At 48.6% G+C, this 17,810-nt stretch overlaps 1 protein-coding gene across 2 annotated transcripts in view; it reads left to right on the top strand.

Moving 5' to 3' along the window:
- The window catches only part of FGD5 (FYVE, RhoGEF and PH domain containing 5), a 171,587-nt gene that overhangs the window by 6,483 nt on the left and 147,294 nt on the right, over positions 1-17,810 (top strand). For both annotated transcript variants that reach the window (XM_040358875.1, XM_040358874.1), the window contains exon 2: positions 9,432-12,477. In XM_040358875.1, coding sequence (XP_040214809.1) covers positions 9,432-12,477 — 3,046 coding nt within the window. The remainder of the gene's footprint in view (positions 1-9,431; positions 12,478-17,810) is intronic.

Here is a 17,810-nt window from a genome sequence, read left to right as displayed (position 1 = left end):
ATTTGTGCTAGGAGGGGATTTTTTTATGGGAGAGGGATTTATGATAGTAGGGATGATTGGGGGGCATTTGTGCTAGGAGGGGGGATTTGGAGGGGGGGTTGTGCTAAGATGGGGGTTTGGAGGAGTGGAATTTGTGATGAAAGGGGGGATTTAGAGTGGGGGAGGGTTTGTCATTGGAGAGGTTAGAGGATTTGTGCTAGGAGGGGGGATTAAAGTTCATGTGCATGTAAAGGCAGGTGTCCCAATACTTTTGGTAATATCGTGTATAAAGCAGAAGAGTAATTGGTTGTACAGGTAAGCTGGATCATCTCCTTGGAAAGCCACCACTTCCTTTTCTTTATAAACAGTCGTATTGTAATTGCTCGCCGTTCGCGCCCGTTCATTATCACCCGTGCGTATTGATGCGAGGAGGTGTCTCATTATTTTACTTGGACAGAAATGTGTTATTATTTATGGGGGGAGAGAAGTCGTTGGGCTGGAAGGATTTATTTGCATGTGACTTTTATTAAGATATTTTGTATCATTGCGGTTGCTCGTTACACTTGGACATGATACTTACCTTCATTTGCCCCCCCCCATTAGGCTGCATTCACACCTTAGCACGGCGTTTTGTACCGCGATTTGTCGCGCCAAATTGCGGCGTTTTGTACCGCGATTTGCCGCGACAAACGTGGCGTTTTTTACCGCGTTTTTTTGCTGGAGGGGTGATTTCACATTGTCGGCTATGCCGAACACCGAAGCCGCCTGAAAAAAAGGGTCCGGGACTTGTTTTGAGCTTCAGGCGTACGGCGTTTCGACGTTCGGCGTGGAGATGTGAACCATCTCCATAGAGAACAATGTTAAATCACCCCTCTAGCGTATTGCAGGCTGCAATAGCGTCGGGCTTCAGGCGTTAAAACGCCTAGGTGTGAATGGAGCCTTAGTCTATAAAATATAGCTGAAGGGTACCCATCACCACTTCTGAGAGATCTGGCCGCGGCGAGATCACTCGGAAGTTTGGTCCCCCTCCTCTTTTCCCCGCCACTGGCCCATTCAGAAAGTGCGGCTTGCTTTGCGCATGCGCAGTAGGGCACTCGCTGTGAAGTCCTAATATTAAAGGGGTTGTAAACCTTCGTGGTTTTTCCACCTTAAAGGGGTTGTAAAGGAAATATTTGTTTTCCCTAAATATCTTCCTTTACCTTAGTGCAGTGCTCCTTCACTTACCTCATCCTTCCATTTTGCTTTTAAATGTCCTTATTTCTTCTGAGAAATCCTCACTTCCTGTTCTTCTGTCTGTAACTCCTCACAGTAATGCGAGGCTTTCTCCCTGGTGTGGAGAAAGCCTCTTGAGGGGGGAGGGGGCGAGCAGGAGTGTCAGGACGCTCTCTACTTTGCAGATAGAGAGAGGAGCTGTGTGTTAGTGGGCGTCCTGACACTCCTGCTTGCCCCCTCCCCCCATCATAAGGGTCTTTCTCCACACCAGGGAGAAAGCCTTGCATTACTGTGTGGAGTTACAGACAGAAGAACAGGAAGTGAGGATTTCTCAGAAGAAATAAGGACATTTTATGATGAGGTAAGTGAAGGAGGACTGCACTAAGGTAAAGGAAGATATTTAGGGATTTTTTTCCTTTACAACCCCTTTAAGCTGAAAAAACACCTTACCTGAGTCCCGTATTTCCGCGGGCGCGATCGCTCGTCACTCTCTCCACGACTTCTCGGCTCTTCATTGGATAGATTGATAGCAGTGCAGCCATTGGCTTCCGCTGCTGTCAATCAAATCCAATGACACGGGTGCTAGGGGGGCGGGGCCGAGTCATACACTTGGGCCCGGCGGCTATGGATGCCGATTGTACGACACGGGAGCGTGCAAGGTAACCCCCTCAGGAGAGAGCTTCCCAGAGGGGGTTATCTATTGCGGGGAGGAGTTTCTAGAGCCGCCGGGGGAACCCCAGAAGAGGAGGATCGGGGCCACTCTGTGCAAAACGAACTGCACAGTGGAGGTATTAACATGTTTGTTATTGTAAACAAAAATAATACTGAAACCGTTAATATCACTTTAACAGTCAGCAGCTACAGTATGTGCTGACTTACATTTTTTTTTTCTGGGGGGGAGGGGAGGAATTCCGCTTTAAGTCTAAAGCACATGGAAGGGTTTGTGCATTACAGAGATGTGCTGAATAGGTTTTTTTTTTTCTCTGAAATGCAGTAAAAAAATAAAGTTGTCCACTGGCCACGTCACCTGCCACGTCAACTGGCCACGTCACCTGCCACAAGTTGTGGATTGTCCACTGGCCACGTCACCTGTCACTTCAACTGGCCACTTCACCTGCCACAAGTTGTGGATTGTTCACTTGCCACATCACCTGGCCACGTTACTTGCCACGTCACCTGCCACAAGTTGTGGATTGTCCACTTGCCATGTCACCAGGCCATGTCACCTGGACACGTTACCTGGCCACAACACCTGCCACAAGTTGTGGATTGTCCACTTGCCACATGACCTGGCCACGTCACCTGGCCATGTCACCTGCCACAAGTTGTGGATTGTCCACTGGCCACGTCACCTGGCCACATCACCTGCCACGTCACCTGGCCACATCAACTGCCACGTCACCTGGCCACAAGTTGTGGATTGTCCACTTGCCACATCACCTGCCACACGTTGTGGATTGTCCACAATGCAATGCAAGCAATTACAGTTGTTTATGTTTTTTTAATGGTTTTTCATCATTTGCTATCATTTTTGGGATTTCTAATGTAAAAAAATAGGTCACCTTTAAAATGCCTATAAACGAAATCGCGGCAAAACGTGGTACCGCGTTTTGCCGCGTTTAGTGGCGTTTTGCCGCATTTTGCGTCTGAAACGCAAAAACTTTTGCGTCTGAACCCAAAATTTTGCTTCTGAAAAAACGAGCCTAAACCCAACTGCTTTAAAACGCAAAAAAACGTGCATGTGTGGATGGACGCATAGGATAACATTAAATGTGTTCAGGGGCAGTGGAAAAAAATGCCCAAATGCCTCTGAACTCGAGTTTACCAGCGTCTCGTGTGCATGGGGCCTAACAGTCAGCAGCTACAGTATGTGCTGACTTACATTTTTTTTTCTGGGGGGAGGGGAGGAATTCCGCTTTAAGTCTAAAGAACATGGAAGTGTTTGTGCATTACAGAGATGTGCTGAATAGGTTTTTTTTTTCTTTCTCTGAAATGCAGTAAAAAAATAAAGTATATAAAAGCATCCTGTATCATAAGAACAGGTATACTGCCATTGCTGACTCGTGAAAAATAAACAAAAAACAATGCACTCCCTATGGGGCTGATATCTTATCTCAACAGATGTTAAGCAGGGAGGCTGATTGAGGCTGAGCAGAGAGACCCTTCTACAAAAACGTGGATTTCCATGGACGTTTTAAAAAACGGGCTGTAAAGCTAGTACAGACGCCAGGAAAAAATAGCGGCGTTTTTCCCGCGATTTTTCCCGCGTTTTGCATTGAATTCAATGCACGTTTTGCCGCGCTAGTTTTCAGCCGCGTTTTTCTGTTTCTATTCAAAATCAATGGTTCCCTATGGGAGCCCATTGATTCGAATAGAGGTCGCACCAGAAGTCGGATCAAGATGATCCGACTTGCGGGGCGACTGGTGTGCGGAGAATCTTGAAGGGGAACCCCGCGCAAATTAAAAAAAAATTGCGTGAGGTTCCCCCCCAGGATGATACCAGACCCTTTCGGTCTGGTATGGATTTTAAGGGGAACACCTACGCCGGAAAAAAACGGTGTGGGGGTTCCCCCAAAAAATCCATACCAGATCCTTATCCGAGCATGCCGCCCGGCCGGTCAGGAATGGGGGTGGGGACGAGCGAGCGCCCCCCCCTCCTCCTGAGCCGTACCAGGCCGCATGCCCTCAACATGGGGGGGTTGGTGCTTTGGGGCAGAGGGCGCACTGCACCCCCCACCCCAAACCACCTTGTCCCCATGTTGATGGGGACAAGGGTCTCTTCCCGACAACCCTGGCCATTGGTTGTCGGTTTCTGCGGGGGGCTCATCGGAATCTGGGAGACAACTTTAATAAAGGGGCCCCCAGATCCCGGCCCCCCACCCTACGTGAATGAGTATGGAGGCAAAGTGTAAAAGAAAATAAACACACGACACAGGGTTTTTAAAGTAAGTTATTAGTCAGCTCCGGGGCCCCCCCTCTCTTCTTTAGCTCTTTTACCAGGGGGGGCTTTCTTCTTCGTCGCGGGGGTGTGTGGTGTGGTGTCGGTGTTCATCGCCGTCTGGTTCTCTTCCGCTCTCCAGGGGTCTTCTCCGCTCTCCGGGGGTCTTCTCCGCTCTCCGGGGGTCTTCTCCGCTCTCCGGGGGTCTTCTTCTATCTTCTCCGCTCTGTGGTTCTTCTCCCGCTCGCTCTCCGGTACCTTCTCCTTCAGGGCTGCCCGCCGCTATCTTCGTGTTAGCTCAATTACTAGCGGCGGCCAGCCCGCTCTTCTGTGACATCTTTGCTTTCTTCTCTTCTTCCCTTCTTCCGATGTTGCCACGTCGCTCCCTCCCGCTGTAATGACAGGTGTGCGGTGCGCGATAATTTATATAGGCCCCTTATGACGTCACAGTCCCAGCATGCTCCGGGTAATGTCGTCACCAGAATGAGACCGTCACATGAAAAACTCATTTATATATACAGCATACAGCAAATAAATATTTAGATACATGCTTGCCAAAAACACGTTACTTTCCCTTTAAAGGGTTAATTGTCTTTTATTTTCTTTATTTAAAATAATAATAATGACATCATGTACATGTAATATTATTGTAAGCGGTGAATCACATGGTGTCATGGAGTCGCCCCTTCTAGTATTCTTCTGAGCGATTCCCAGACTTTCATCAAAGAATGTCACAGAATGTTATTCTGTACAGGAAGTGACCTCAGCGGCTGATTATTTATTGTCCTACATGACTTCCTGTCGACAATCAGTCTGAGCCGCCATCATGTTTACTAGGAAGCAAGATCATCATTCCCGAGGGGGCGAGGAGGAAGCTTCTCCCTGGAGAACGACCCCCAAGATATATTCCAGCCCAAAACATTTTGTCAGAAGGTTTCGTGTGACACATAAAGTTGGTTTAATAGAAAAAGAAAAGCGTGGCGCTACATTATTTTTTGGGGCATGTTTGGTTGAATTGAGGAATCTTTCCGGGAAATACTTTGATGCATAACACCATTGTTAGCTGTCAGCAGCTCCTAGAATGGTTCAAGTGGTCTTCCATCAGTTACCAATTTCTTCTTTATGTCATAATTTGGGGGGACAGGAGGAGCATAGGGGGGGGGGCAGGAGGGACATTAAGAACAAGTGGGGGGCATGAGGAACATTGGGGGGACAGGATGGACATTGGGGGACAAGAGGGACATTGGGGATAATTGGGGGATAGGAGGGACATTGGGGATAATTGGGGGATAGGAGGGACATTGGGGATAATTGGGGGACAAGAGGAGCATTGGGGGGGAGGGAATTAAGAACAAGTGGGGGCAGGAGGAACATTGGGGGACAGGTGGGACATTGGGGAAAATTGGGGGACAAGAGGAGCAATGGGGGGGGGCAGGAGGGAATTAAGAACAAGTGGGGGCGGGAGGAACATTGGGGGACAGGTGGGACATTGGGGAAAATTGGGGGACAAGAGGAGCAATGGGGGGGGGGGCAGGAGGGAATTAAGAACAAGTGGGGGCGGGAGGAACATTGGGGGACAGGCGGGACATTGGGGATAATTGGGGGACAAGAGGAACATTGGGGGGGAGGGAATTAAGAACAAGTGGGGGCAGGAGGAACATTGGGGGACAGGCGGGACATTGAGATACTTGGGGGGACAGGAGGGACATTGGGGGGCAGGAGGGACATTGGGGATAATTGGGGGGACAGGAGGGACATTGGGGATACTTGAGGGGACAGGAGGGACATTGGGGGAGACAGGAGGGACATTGGGGGGATATTGGGGATAATTGGGGGAACAGGAGGAACATTGGGGGAGACAGGAGGGACATTGGGGATACTTGGGGGGACAGGAGAGACATTGGGGGAGACAGGAGGGTCATTGTGGATAATTGGGGGGACAAGAGGGACATTAGGGATACTTGGCGGGACATTGGGGGAGACAGGAGGGACATTGGAGATAATTGGGGGGACAGGAGGGACATTGGGGATAATTGGGGGGACAGGAGGGACATTGGGGGGGACATTGGAGATTAGTGGGGAGCAGTGGCGGCTGGTGCTCAAAGTTTTTGGGGGGCGCAAACGGAAAAAAAAATTTCAGCCTCACTGTGCCTATCAAATGCAGCCACTGTGCCATCAATTGTCACCACTGTGCCATGCCATCAAACGCAGCCACTGTGCCATCAATTCGCACCACTGTGCCATGCCATTAAACGCAGCCACTGTGCCATGCCATCAAACGCAGCCACTGTGCCATCAATTGTCACCACTGTGCCCTTTAATTGTCACCGCTGTGCCCTTTAATTGTCGCCGCTGTGCCCTTTAATTGTCGCCGCTGTGCCCTTTAATTGTCCCCACTGTGCCCATTGTCCCCACTGTGCCTATTGATGTTGCCGCTGTGCCCTGTAAAGTGCCCCTTTCCCCCCTCCGCCCGGCACTTACCTTTACTGGAGTCAGCCATCCACGTCCCTCGATGTCTTCTACTGCCCTCGATGACTGACAGGCGTCTCAGCCAATCAGGTTACCGGTAGCCAGAATCGGCCAACCTGATTGGCTGAGACGCCTGTCAGTCTTATCCAAGGAGCGCATCCCTAGTGCGTTCCTTGTATAAGCTTCCGGAACCCGAGGGCTGTACTCGGAAAAGCCTATCAGAGCCGTTGGCTCTGATAGGCACTTCTGTACAGCCAACCAGCTGCCGTTATTCAGATGGCCGGACATGAGCGCCGACCATCTGAATAGAACAGCGGCGATAATAACATAGATTCGTGCAATGAATGAATCTATGTTATTAGACTCAGTGGCGGTGAGAGCCAGAGGGGGCGGCGCTCCAGCGCCCTCTATAGACTAACCGTCACTGGATAGGGATACTTTGTGTATGTTATGTGTGTAGTAGTGTACACTGTGTGACTGTACTGTACATCGTGTCACATACCACAGTTCACTTGGTCAGGAAGATCCCCAGAGATGTAATTTCTTAACACGTGCCTGTGGGGTAGAGCAGGCGCCAGTCCCAGTATGTGCCACAATGGGGAAAGGGGACATCCAGTCCAGTGCGGGAAGGAGAAGACGGCGGCGGCTCACACAGGGAGGCAGAAGCAGGACTCCCAGAGCAACCCAGCCCCTGCCACCGCACATGACCCCCGTTTGTCCAATCACCAGGTAGCCGCTGCCCATCCCTGAGCCAGAACATGGCGGCTGGAGCACAGCGAGTGACACCGTTCCTACACATTAGGATGGAGCGACACTGGTACCCGATGCTGCGCCCCCCTAAATTTTGCACCCGGGGCCACGGCCCCCTCCCCACCACGCTACGCCACTGCCCTGAGCTGAGGGTATACAAATTAGCATAGGTTCCCTGAAATTGTAAAGCAGAGGTAGGCAACCTGGGGTCCCACCAGCTGTTGTGGAACTACATTTCCCATGAGGCATTGCAAGTCTGGCAGTTAAAATTACTGCCAGAGGCATGATGGGACTTGTAGTTCTGCAACAGCTGGAGGGCCCCAGGTTGCCTACCCCTGCTGTAAAGTTATTTCAATAGTTTCCCCATTTAAAAAAGGTCCTTTGGATTAAGTGGATACATTTGTTTTAATTTTTCCCTTTATTTTTTTCCTTCTGATCCTCCCAGTAAAACACTTCCTGTGCTCGGGTGACAATGCTAACTGTGTCTTTGGAGCAGTATTCTCACCCTTGGCTGCTCTCACAATTGAGACTATAAACATCCCCCCAACCCCTCCTTATCTCTGTTACATAGGAAGGAGTTGCTCTGTAGTTCACAGAAGACATCTGGGAAAGCTGATAAGATTGTTTGAAATTTCAGTTTAACTTCTTGCTTACTGGGCACGTATCCCCCCTCCTGCCCAGGCGAAATTTCAGCTTCCGACACTGCGTCGCTTTAATTGACAATTGCGCGATCGTGCGACGTGGCTCCCAAACAAAATTGGCGTCCTTTTTTCCCCACAAATAGAGCTTTCTTTTGGTGGTATTTGATCACCTCTGCGGTTTTTATTTTTTGCGCTATAAACAAAAATAGAGCGAAAATGTTGAAAAAAAAAACAATATTTTTTTACATTTTGTTATAATAAATATCCCCCAAAAATATATTAAAAAAATATTTTTTTCCTCAGTTTAGGCCGATACGTATTATTCTACCTATTTTTGGGAAAAAAAATCACAATAAGCGACTGGTTTGCGCAAAAGTTATAGCGCCTACAAAATAAGGGACAGAATTATTATTATTTTTTTTTTTTTTTACTAGTAATGGCGGCAATCTGCGATTTTTATTGGGACTGCGACCTTATGGCGGACACATCGGACACTTTTGACACATTTTTGGGACCATTCACATTTATACAGCGATTAGTGCTATACATATGCACTGATTACTGTATAAATGTGACTGGTAGGGAAGGGGTTAACACTAGGGGGCGAGGAAGGGGTTAATTGTGTATCCTGCATGGTGTTTCTAACTGTGGGGGGAGGTGACTGACTGGGGGAGGTGACCGATCTGTGTCCCTATGTACAAGGGACACAGCATCAGTCTCCTCTCTCCCTGACAGGACGTGGATCTGGACAGGACACAGATCCACGTCCTTGTCTGTTTAGCCGCCGATCGCGGGTGCCCGGCGGACATTGCGGCCGCCAGGCATGCGCATCGGCATCTCGGTGATGCGTCAGGGGGCCAATAATGTTATTAAGACAGCCCTGACTAGGTGACTGGCAAGCTGCAATACAGCGGAACCTCGGATTACGAGCATAATCCGTTCCAGGAGAATGCTCGTAATACAGTAGTACTTGCATATCAAAGCGAGTTTCCCCATTGAATCAATGGAAACGAAAATAATTTGTTCTGCATTGACTTCAATGGCATGCAATACCGCTTGCGGCCAGATGCAGGGGGGGGGCGGAGAGCCTAGGAAACAGACGGAAAAGGCCAGAGGACACCTCGGCAATCCTCGGGAATGTAGTATTTTTGAGTCTTTCCGAGCATCTCCGAATGGCTACGGCGCCCCCCCTCCACCTCGGGCCAAACGTGGTACTGTTTCGCGAGACAACACTCGCAAACCGAATTAGGATTTTTCAAAATACAGCGCTCGTATTGTGAAACGCTTGTTAACCATGTTACTCGCAATCCGAGGTTCCACTGGTACATTTTAAAAAAAAATCTTGGGTTTAGGTACACTTTGAGTGTAGCTGTCGTATACTTTATATAAGTCTCAAACGCAATTATTAATTAATTTGTGTTTTTTTTTGTTCTTTGTTTCAGAAGTCACCAAGCCTGCTCTTGCACCAAAACCACAAGGTCTCGACCCTTTCAGTCCCGTGCTTCTTTCAAAGTACTCATCACCTCCTCTCTCAAGATCAAAACTGGTTCACCAAGGGAAATCTATGTCCAGGGGCCCCAAACCTCCCATTGCCCCGAAACCAGTTTTATCTCCAGCTACAGAACGAAGGTGTATAGAGGACGAGAACAATTCCCTGAACAAGTGTGCCAACGGTGAAGTAGAGTGCCCAGTGGAAATTTACGATGCCGACCATTACAGATCGGGGTGCGGAGATTCCGAGAAGTTAGACATAACGTATGGCGATTACTTTACTGAATCTCAGCTTACCGATGAGGAAAATACTGATTTGGAGTGTGAAAAAAGCTTATGTTCTGAGGGACCAGCGGATGTGTGGAATACTACCTTTGGGGAAGGGGATATCACTGACGACACAAGCTGCAGTCCTTCTCAAGCAGGGGAGGAAGACAGCGGGCATCCAGACAGTATGCCATCCAGGGATGTGGAATCTGGGGACTCTACAGAAGTCGATGACAGTGACAACACTGACGCTCTCAGCTTGAGATCTTCATCAACGGCTGAGGCCGATAGCTTAGTGCCTAATTCTGGTTCAATGCAATTCAAAAATGACCTTGGGGACATGGATGATTTCTTACCCACTGACAGCAATGAATGTAACATTGATCCAGAGGAAGGGGACACAGATCTTAAAGACACAAGTTGTGAAGATGTCATTTTGACAGAGGATGGTGATGAGGATAGCCCTCCAGCAGAAGATGAAAATGAAGGGATGGGAAACTGCGAGATCTCTTTGGAAGAGGCTCCTTGCCACGATAGCCCATTCCAAAATTGTGAAGACGTTCATGCATCTTCACTGGCACCTGACCATAAATTGTTAAATACTGATGACATGAATGAATGTCTAGGATCAGAAACTAGTCCTACCCCATGTGACGAGACAGCCGAGACACAGCAAGAAGTCTCCATAGAACTTATGGATCATGTGCTAGAAAGCACCGATGACCCGGCTGTTGACAGTGTTGAACCGACCATTGAGGGTGACAGTGGTGAACCATCAATGGACGTTAATGAGGAGTTGGTAGAGACTCTACCAGACTCTTTTGAGGGTGACAGTGGTGAACCATCAATGGACGTTAATGAGGAGTTGGTAGAGACTCTACCAGACTCTTTTGAGGGTGACAGTGGTGAACCATCAATGGACGTTAATGAGGAGTTGATAGAGACTCTACCAAACTCTACTTTTCAGGAGGCAGAAGACCAAGAAGACAATGAGGTCTGTGAAATTAGTGAGGTAGTAGAAGAAACACCACAGGATACTCTTCAGATAGCCGAGGGCTCTCAAGGTGAGGATACAGTAGAAGACAATTTTGATGACAGTTGCCAAATCATTCCCTTCGAAAATGAGGGTTGTGACGAAGCAAATGAGTCAGTTGAGCAACCTCTGGATACAGGAACCTCTACCACCCTTCTGGAGCCATTGTCGGAGTCTGAGAAAGAGACGATAGATGAAACCGAGCCTCTTTCGGAGACTGGATGTTTCCACAAGGAAACAACACCACCACCACAACCTTCTGAGCTCACCGACACAGCTGCAGATAGCGAAGGAAATAACACATGTGAGGATGACCCGGCTCTCGTCGCACAGGGTGAAGGACTTGGAGAGGATGGAGCTGACACAGCAGAGGTGTCACCTGAAGATCAGGAAATAGAGGTCAAGGAGCTCCCAAGGGACACTGTGGAAAACGCATCAGCGGCTGAGGTACCTCTAGAGCAAGAGGAGGATGACAGCAACCCTTATGTACTGGAGGACAGTGTCCATTCCAGAAACAGGAAGTTGCTACAAACAGAGGACATTTCTTACAACAAGCCAGAGGGGGAAGTCGCTAGGCCTCATTGTATAATGGAGGAATGTAACCAGGAAGGGGAAAACCATTTACTCTGCATAGACAGGAAAAACATTGTCACAAGGACGAGATCCTACTCAGGAAAAATACCTGGTAACGTCCCAGAGACTGTCCCGGAAGAGACAGCGGCAGAGATGGATTCTCAGCCACCAAGCAACGGCTCGTTCGCCAACACAAAGAGTGAAAAGCAAGAGTCGAAAAATTTTGACTTCCTCAGGGCTCTACCTAGGAAGCCAAGCCGCTTTATTCTCTACCCGCGGTCTTACTCTGTCGAGGGCAGGGAAAATGCAGCTTCAATGTACATTGAATCCGACATCACATTCTCTCCATATCTCATTAGCTCTTCTGGTAGCTTTTCGCAAAGAAATCATCATTCCTCCAGTGGAATGTCCACGCCTACCTCTGTGGTGGACATTCCGCCACCCTTTGAACTAGCCAGCATTACAAAGAAACCCATCACCAAAAGCTCCCCATCGCTTTTGATCGAAAATGAGTGTTCTGACAAATCTTTCAAAAAGAAAAAGTCATCATTCAAAAAATTCCTCACCTTAAAGTTTAAGAAGAAGACAGAAAACAAGATCCACGTTGACGTCAACGTGTCTTCTTCGCGGTCTTCTTCAGAGTCGAGCTACCATGGACCTTCCAGATTCATAGACATTGAAAGAAGCAGTCTTGGGAATTCTCCTCAACTGCAGAGTCGTTCTGGGATGCATTGTTATCCTGATTCCCCCACAGCTATCCTCTTCTACAAGGACATGAAGAGGAAAGGAACTTCCAAGGCCTTTACTAGGAGCGTGGCTAGGGTTGAGTCCTTTGAGGATCGTTCCAGGCCACCTTTTATGCCTTTGCCCTTAACTAAACCCAGGTCTATTTCTTTTCCCAACACGGACACCTCTGATTATGAAAACATCCCGGCAATGAATTCAGATTATGAAAATATACAGATTCCACCTCGAAGACCAGCGAGAGCGGGGACTTTTACAGAATTTTTTGAGGATCCCTGCAGGGCTTTGAATTCTGCCAATGAGAATGATGGATATGTTGACATGAGCAGCTTCAATAACTTTGAGGTCAAGCCACAAACAATGGAGCAGGAGTCCGAAAGGTAATACTTTATATCTCTCTCTGTATATGATGTCTTACCACAGTGCCAATGCCAACCATTTAAAAAGTACAGTAACTTATGCCTACTAGACATGTTCACTCCCGAAAAATGTGTTTGTTTTCGTTGCATTTGTTTTCTTTGCATTTTTCGTAAATTTGGTAAATTCAAAAATTCGGGATTCGAAAATTCAAATTTTACGATTTTCGAATTCCGGAATTCTGAATTTTCAAATCTTCAAATTTGCGATTTTCAAATCTCAGAATTTCTAATTTTTTAAATTTCCGGATTTTCGAACTTTGGAATTTGGAATTTTCTAATCTCCGATTTTCACATTTTGGAATTTCGAATTTATCGAGATTTGAATTACCTGATTTTGAATTTTCGAATTTCCAACATTTTAATATTCCGATTTTCCAATTTTCGAAATTTAGAATTTCCGAATTTTCGAAATCTAGAAAGTTTTGGAGAAAGGTATGAAAGCAGACATCTCCTGAACTAAATCACCCTACTTTTATTATATCCTACTTTTTCCTATATCCTGCTTAAACCAGCCAAGGTGCCTTCATGTTATACTGTACGGTCCTTTAGCCTGAGCTATTGTACTTCTCAGTTTGGACCTAATCTAATGCTGAGAACCAAAACTAACTCTTGATCCAGTGCCATGATCCATGTTCATATTGCTGCCCTCTTTAGAGAGATGTTCCCTAGTTTCCTTTGTCTCAGGAAGCGAGGGGGAATCTCGCCATTGCGAACAGATTTGTCTGTTATATGTACATTTTCGAAAGACGAGCAAATTTTTATTTCTAAATCCTGACTCGGTTTGCCAGTGTTGTCTCGCAAAACGAGCAGAATTCAAGCTAATGGGGCCTGCAGTACCGCATTTGGCCTGAGGTGCGGGGGTGCCGGAGCCGAGCAGAGCCAAGTGGAGCCGTTTGGAAATCCTCTGTTCGAGCATTTCCCAGGGTTTCCGAGGTCAGCCGAGCTACCCCCGGGCCTTTCTGGGTGTTCCCGAGGCTCTGCAGCGCCCCCCCCCACCTCTGGCCACATGCAGAATTGCATGCCATTGAAGTCAATGCGGAACAAATTATTTTTGTTTCCATTGACTTCTATGGGGAAACTTGCTTTGATATGCGAGTACTTTGGATTACGAGCATTCTCCTGGAACGGATTATGCTCGTAATTCGAGGTTCCACTTGTATACCAATTCATTTGTTGGCTATTTTTATGTACTTTAAGATACATCTATACAGTGATTGAACCACCGTTAGAAAATTAAGCCACTTAGTGGTTAGCACATCCGCCTTGTAGTGCTAGTGTCTTAAATTAAAATCCCAACCAGGTAATGATCTGCATGGAGTTTGCATTTTGTCACTGTAATTGCTTGGTTTTTCCTCCCACACTCCAAGGACTCTCTGGTAGGTACTATATTGGTTCAAGATGGCTTCCTCAACTCCTAATTCTTTGAGTGCCCAGGGAGAAAAGTGATACAAATTACAGTGGAACTTTATTTAGAAAATGAAGTCCTGCTAAATGGCATTAGACTGGCCCCATTTGCAGGTATAGCCAGTGCTGACAGGCGCTCACAATTTCGGGGGCGGGGCATGAAATGAACCTGGCCCCCTCACTCACACTACTCACCTGCGCCGGGATAGATGGGAAGGCGGCGATCAGTGGCATAACCTTAGGAGGCCGATGATGGGGTGGTGCTGGATCCAGGGTAGGACTCCTGGAAACTGGAAGAGGCTGTTGCGCTGCCCCTCTGCTTCTTCCTGATTGGCCGGGAGGAGAATCAGGAAGACAATAGCGAATATTAATTTTCTAATGTCACACAACTGGGTGGGCTCAGGGCGCAGTGCCCTGCGCCCCGAGCCCACCCTTTTTTGAAGCCAATTAGAACCTCAGGCTGTAATCATGTGCATCAAAAAAAACAAACCCCCCTATTGAAATCCATGCTTCCGGCGCCCTGCATGTAGATTAGGGGCCGGGAGCATGGATTATGGAGGCGGCTCCTAATGGGTATAGCTATGCAAAACACTAAAAATAAATGTCTATATCTTTGTGATTAAAAAAAATAAAATAGGTGTCTCTAATGTTGAAAATCCAGCCTCACCCTGCTCTGCACACGCTCAGTTGCTTTAAATTTTTTGTCGGAGGAAAAGTGCCCCCATCATTGGTGTCAGTGCCAGGAATTATGCCCCAATGTTAATGTCAATGGGAGGAGTTGTGCCCCAAGGGCCGGATAAAGGCAAGCAAAGGGCCACATCCGGCCCCCGGTCTGCCGTTTGGAGACCCCTGATATAGAGGTTAATGTTGCTGCAGCTCAGCCGTCGTATCTTGATGCAGTGACCACGTAGAGTTTATGTTGCGCTGTCGTCAGCGTTGGGATGGATGTGTGGGTTAGCGATGATGGTTGCAGCAAAACAGCTGCCTCCCAGTCTGCGTTGCAGCACCAGAAGCCGAACTGCTGACTCAGCACAGCCTGCAGCCTCCCCCCCCGAACCCCGGAGAATTGCCGGCTGTATAATCTAAGCTACAGCGACCGGCTGCCCTCCTCGGGTAAATTCAACTTTAATCACACGACTCGCACTTTGCAACTGTTAACAGTTTGGCTTTTGCTGCATTGCTCATTCCCGGTCCGCTCTGATTGGATAATTGTTGCCAATGTCATCTGAGAGGCGGGGCCAGACTTTAATTGGGATGGCGGGAGGTATATCATGTGATGTAAGTTTGATGATGTCCATCAGTGGTGACCAAACAGTCCTTGGGGGCACTTGGCTGCGGCGTCAGGGTATCCACATCGGCGAGTTAATTAGAAGAGGACGCTTGAATCGATTCGCTTTGTATCAGTGCTGGCGTCGATGCGACCCGGCTTGTTAGCTTATCCTGTGGCTTGCATAGAAAAAGCGTTTGGCTTAAAGGACTCCACCTTGCAAAAAAATAAATACAATTTTTTATGTGTGGGTGCCTTTCAGTTCATATGGTACGGTTGCCTAAAATGTATTTTTTATGCCGCATTGCCGCACATCAGCTGAAAGTTGAAATAAGGCTTGTGGAGTGGGAGGGAGTGATGGATGGGAGATGCAAAGCTGAGTTTACAGGAAGCAGAGTGTGAGCATAAAAAAAGCGTTGTCACCGTTATTAGACAACTGTTCCCACAAAGTTGGGAACATGAAATTATGCTGACGCCTCAAGAGTTCCCTTCACTGGAACTACCAAGCCCAACCCCTGAAAAACAAGCCCACACCATAATCCCCCCTCCATCAAATGATTTGGACCAGGGTTGTCTTAATGCATGGGCAGTGCCCAGGGGACCCAGATGCATGGGGGCCCCATGACAATCTTGCATTACATCAGACTTGACAACTGTCCCGGATTTGCCAGGACAGTCATGCTTTTTACTAAGCTTTCCCGGGATGGCAGCGTCTCATAAACTATACTGTGCCCTCCTAATCCCAGTACTGTGCCCTCCTGACTCCCCCTGCACTGTGCCCTCCTGACTCCCCCTGTACCATGCCCTCCTAATCCCAGTACTTTGCCCTCTTGCCTCCCCCTGCACTGTGCCCTCCCGACTCCCCCTGTACCATGCCCTCCTAATCCCAGTACTTTGCCCTCTTGACTCCCCTGTACCATGCCCTCCTAATCCCAGTACTGTGCCCTCCTGACTCCCCCTGTACTGTGCCCTCCTGACTCCCCCTGTACCATGCCCTCCTAATCCCAGTACTTTGCCCTCTTGCCTCCCCCTGCACTGTGCCCTCCCAACTCCCCCTGTACCATGCCCTCCTAATCCCAGTACTTTGCCCTCTTGACTCCCCCGTACCATGCCCTCCTAATCCCAGTACTGTGCCCTCCTGACTCCCCCTGTACCATGCCCTCCTCATCCCTGTACTGTGCCCTCCTGACTCCCCCTGTACTGTGCCCTCCTGACTCCCCCTGTACCATGCCCTCCTAATTCCAGTACTGTGCCCTCCTGATTCCCCCTGTACCGGGCCCTCTTAATCCCAGTACTGTGCCCTCCTGACTCCCCCTGTACCATGCCCTCCTAATCCCAGTACTATACCCTCCCGACTCCCCCTGTACTGTGCCCTCCTAATCCCAGTACCGTGCCCTCCTGACTCCCCCTGTACTGTGCCCTCCTAATCCCAGTACTATGCCCTCCCGACTCCCCCTGTACTGTGCCCTCCTAATCCAAGTACCGTGCCCTCCTGACTCCCCTTGTACTGTGCCCTCCTAATCCCAGTACTATGCCCTCCCAACTCACCCTGTACTGTGCCCTCCTAATTACAGTACCGTGCCCTCCTGACTCCCCCTGACTGTGTCCTCCTAATCCCAGTACTGTACCCTCCTGACTCCCCCTGTACTGTGCCCTCCTAATCCCAGTACTGTACCCTCCTGACTCCCCCTGTACTGTGCCCTCCTAATCCCAGTACTGTACCCTCCTGACTCCCCCTGTACTGTGCCCTCCTAATCCCAGTACTGTACCCTCCTGACTCCCCCTCTACTGTGCCCTCCTAATCCCAGTACTGTACCCTCCCGACTCCCCCTGTACTGTGCCCTTTGTGTTGATTTCTTTTTATGGCATGTTTTCTTATTGTTTAAAATCGATAACTAATCAATATATGTTTAATTCAATCAACTATTTATACTTTAATTCTTGAGAGTAGATGTATAAATTGGGGCAGGCTGGTAGGGGCCCCAGGGTATTATTTTGCCCAGGGGCCCATGATGCTATTAGGAGGGCCCTGCCCCCATCTCCCCTCTTAATACAAATCCCCCCAAATCACCACTCCTAGCACACCTCCCCAAATTTCCCATCATAAAACAATTCTTACCCCCCCCCCCTCCCCATTGCTCCAACCAACACAAATCCCCTCCACCCAATCACCTTGTGGTGCCCCCGAACCTCCTGCCGTCCCCTCCTGCCCACCCCTTGTCCCGGCCCTGCCTCTGTTTGTACTCCCTTGAACCTTTCCCGAGTCTGACATTGGGCCCATGATTTAGGGGCTGGTTGGGGCCTTTTAGGCCCGTTCTTCCCGGCGGTTTTTTACATCTCTCTTCTTGGAGCGGAGGGGTTAAATCTCAGCCCAGCTCGGCATCCTCTGTGGAAAGGACATTATCTCGTTTTATTGTTCCTCCTGAGCATTAGTTTTCAAAACTCAGCAGATTTAGTTAAAGATAGTTCTTCTGGACAGGCACACGCCAATAATGATTAGACAACGCAGCCAATCGCGAGCAACAACAGCTGCGGGGCTGCCATTCAAACCTGGCTGAGATTGGGCTTTTCAATTGAAACATCTTATTTAATGGGCCTCTAATGGGTTTTCACAGACATTGTG

The sequence above is a fragment of the Rana temporaria genome, chromosome 7 (assembly GCF_905171775.1).
Source record: "Rana temporaria chromosome 7, aRanTem1.1, whole genome shotgun sequence".
Taxonomy (NCBI): domain Eukaryota; kingdom Metazoa; phylum Chordata; class Amphibia; order Anura; family Ranidae; genus Rana; species Rana temporaria.
This window is presented reverse-complemented; position numbering and strand designations above follow the sequence as displayed.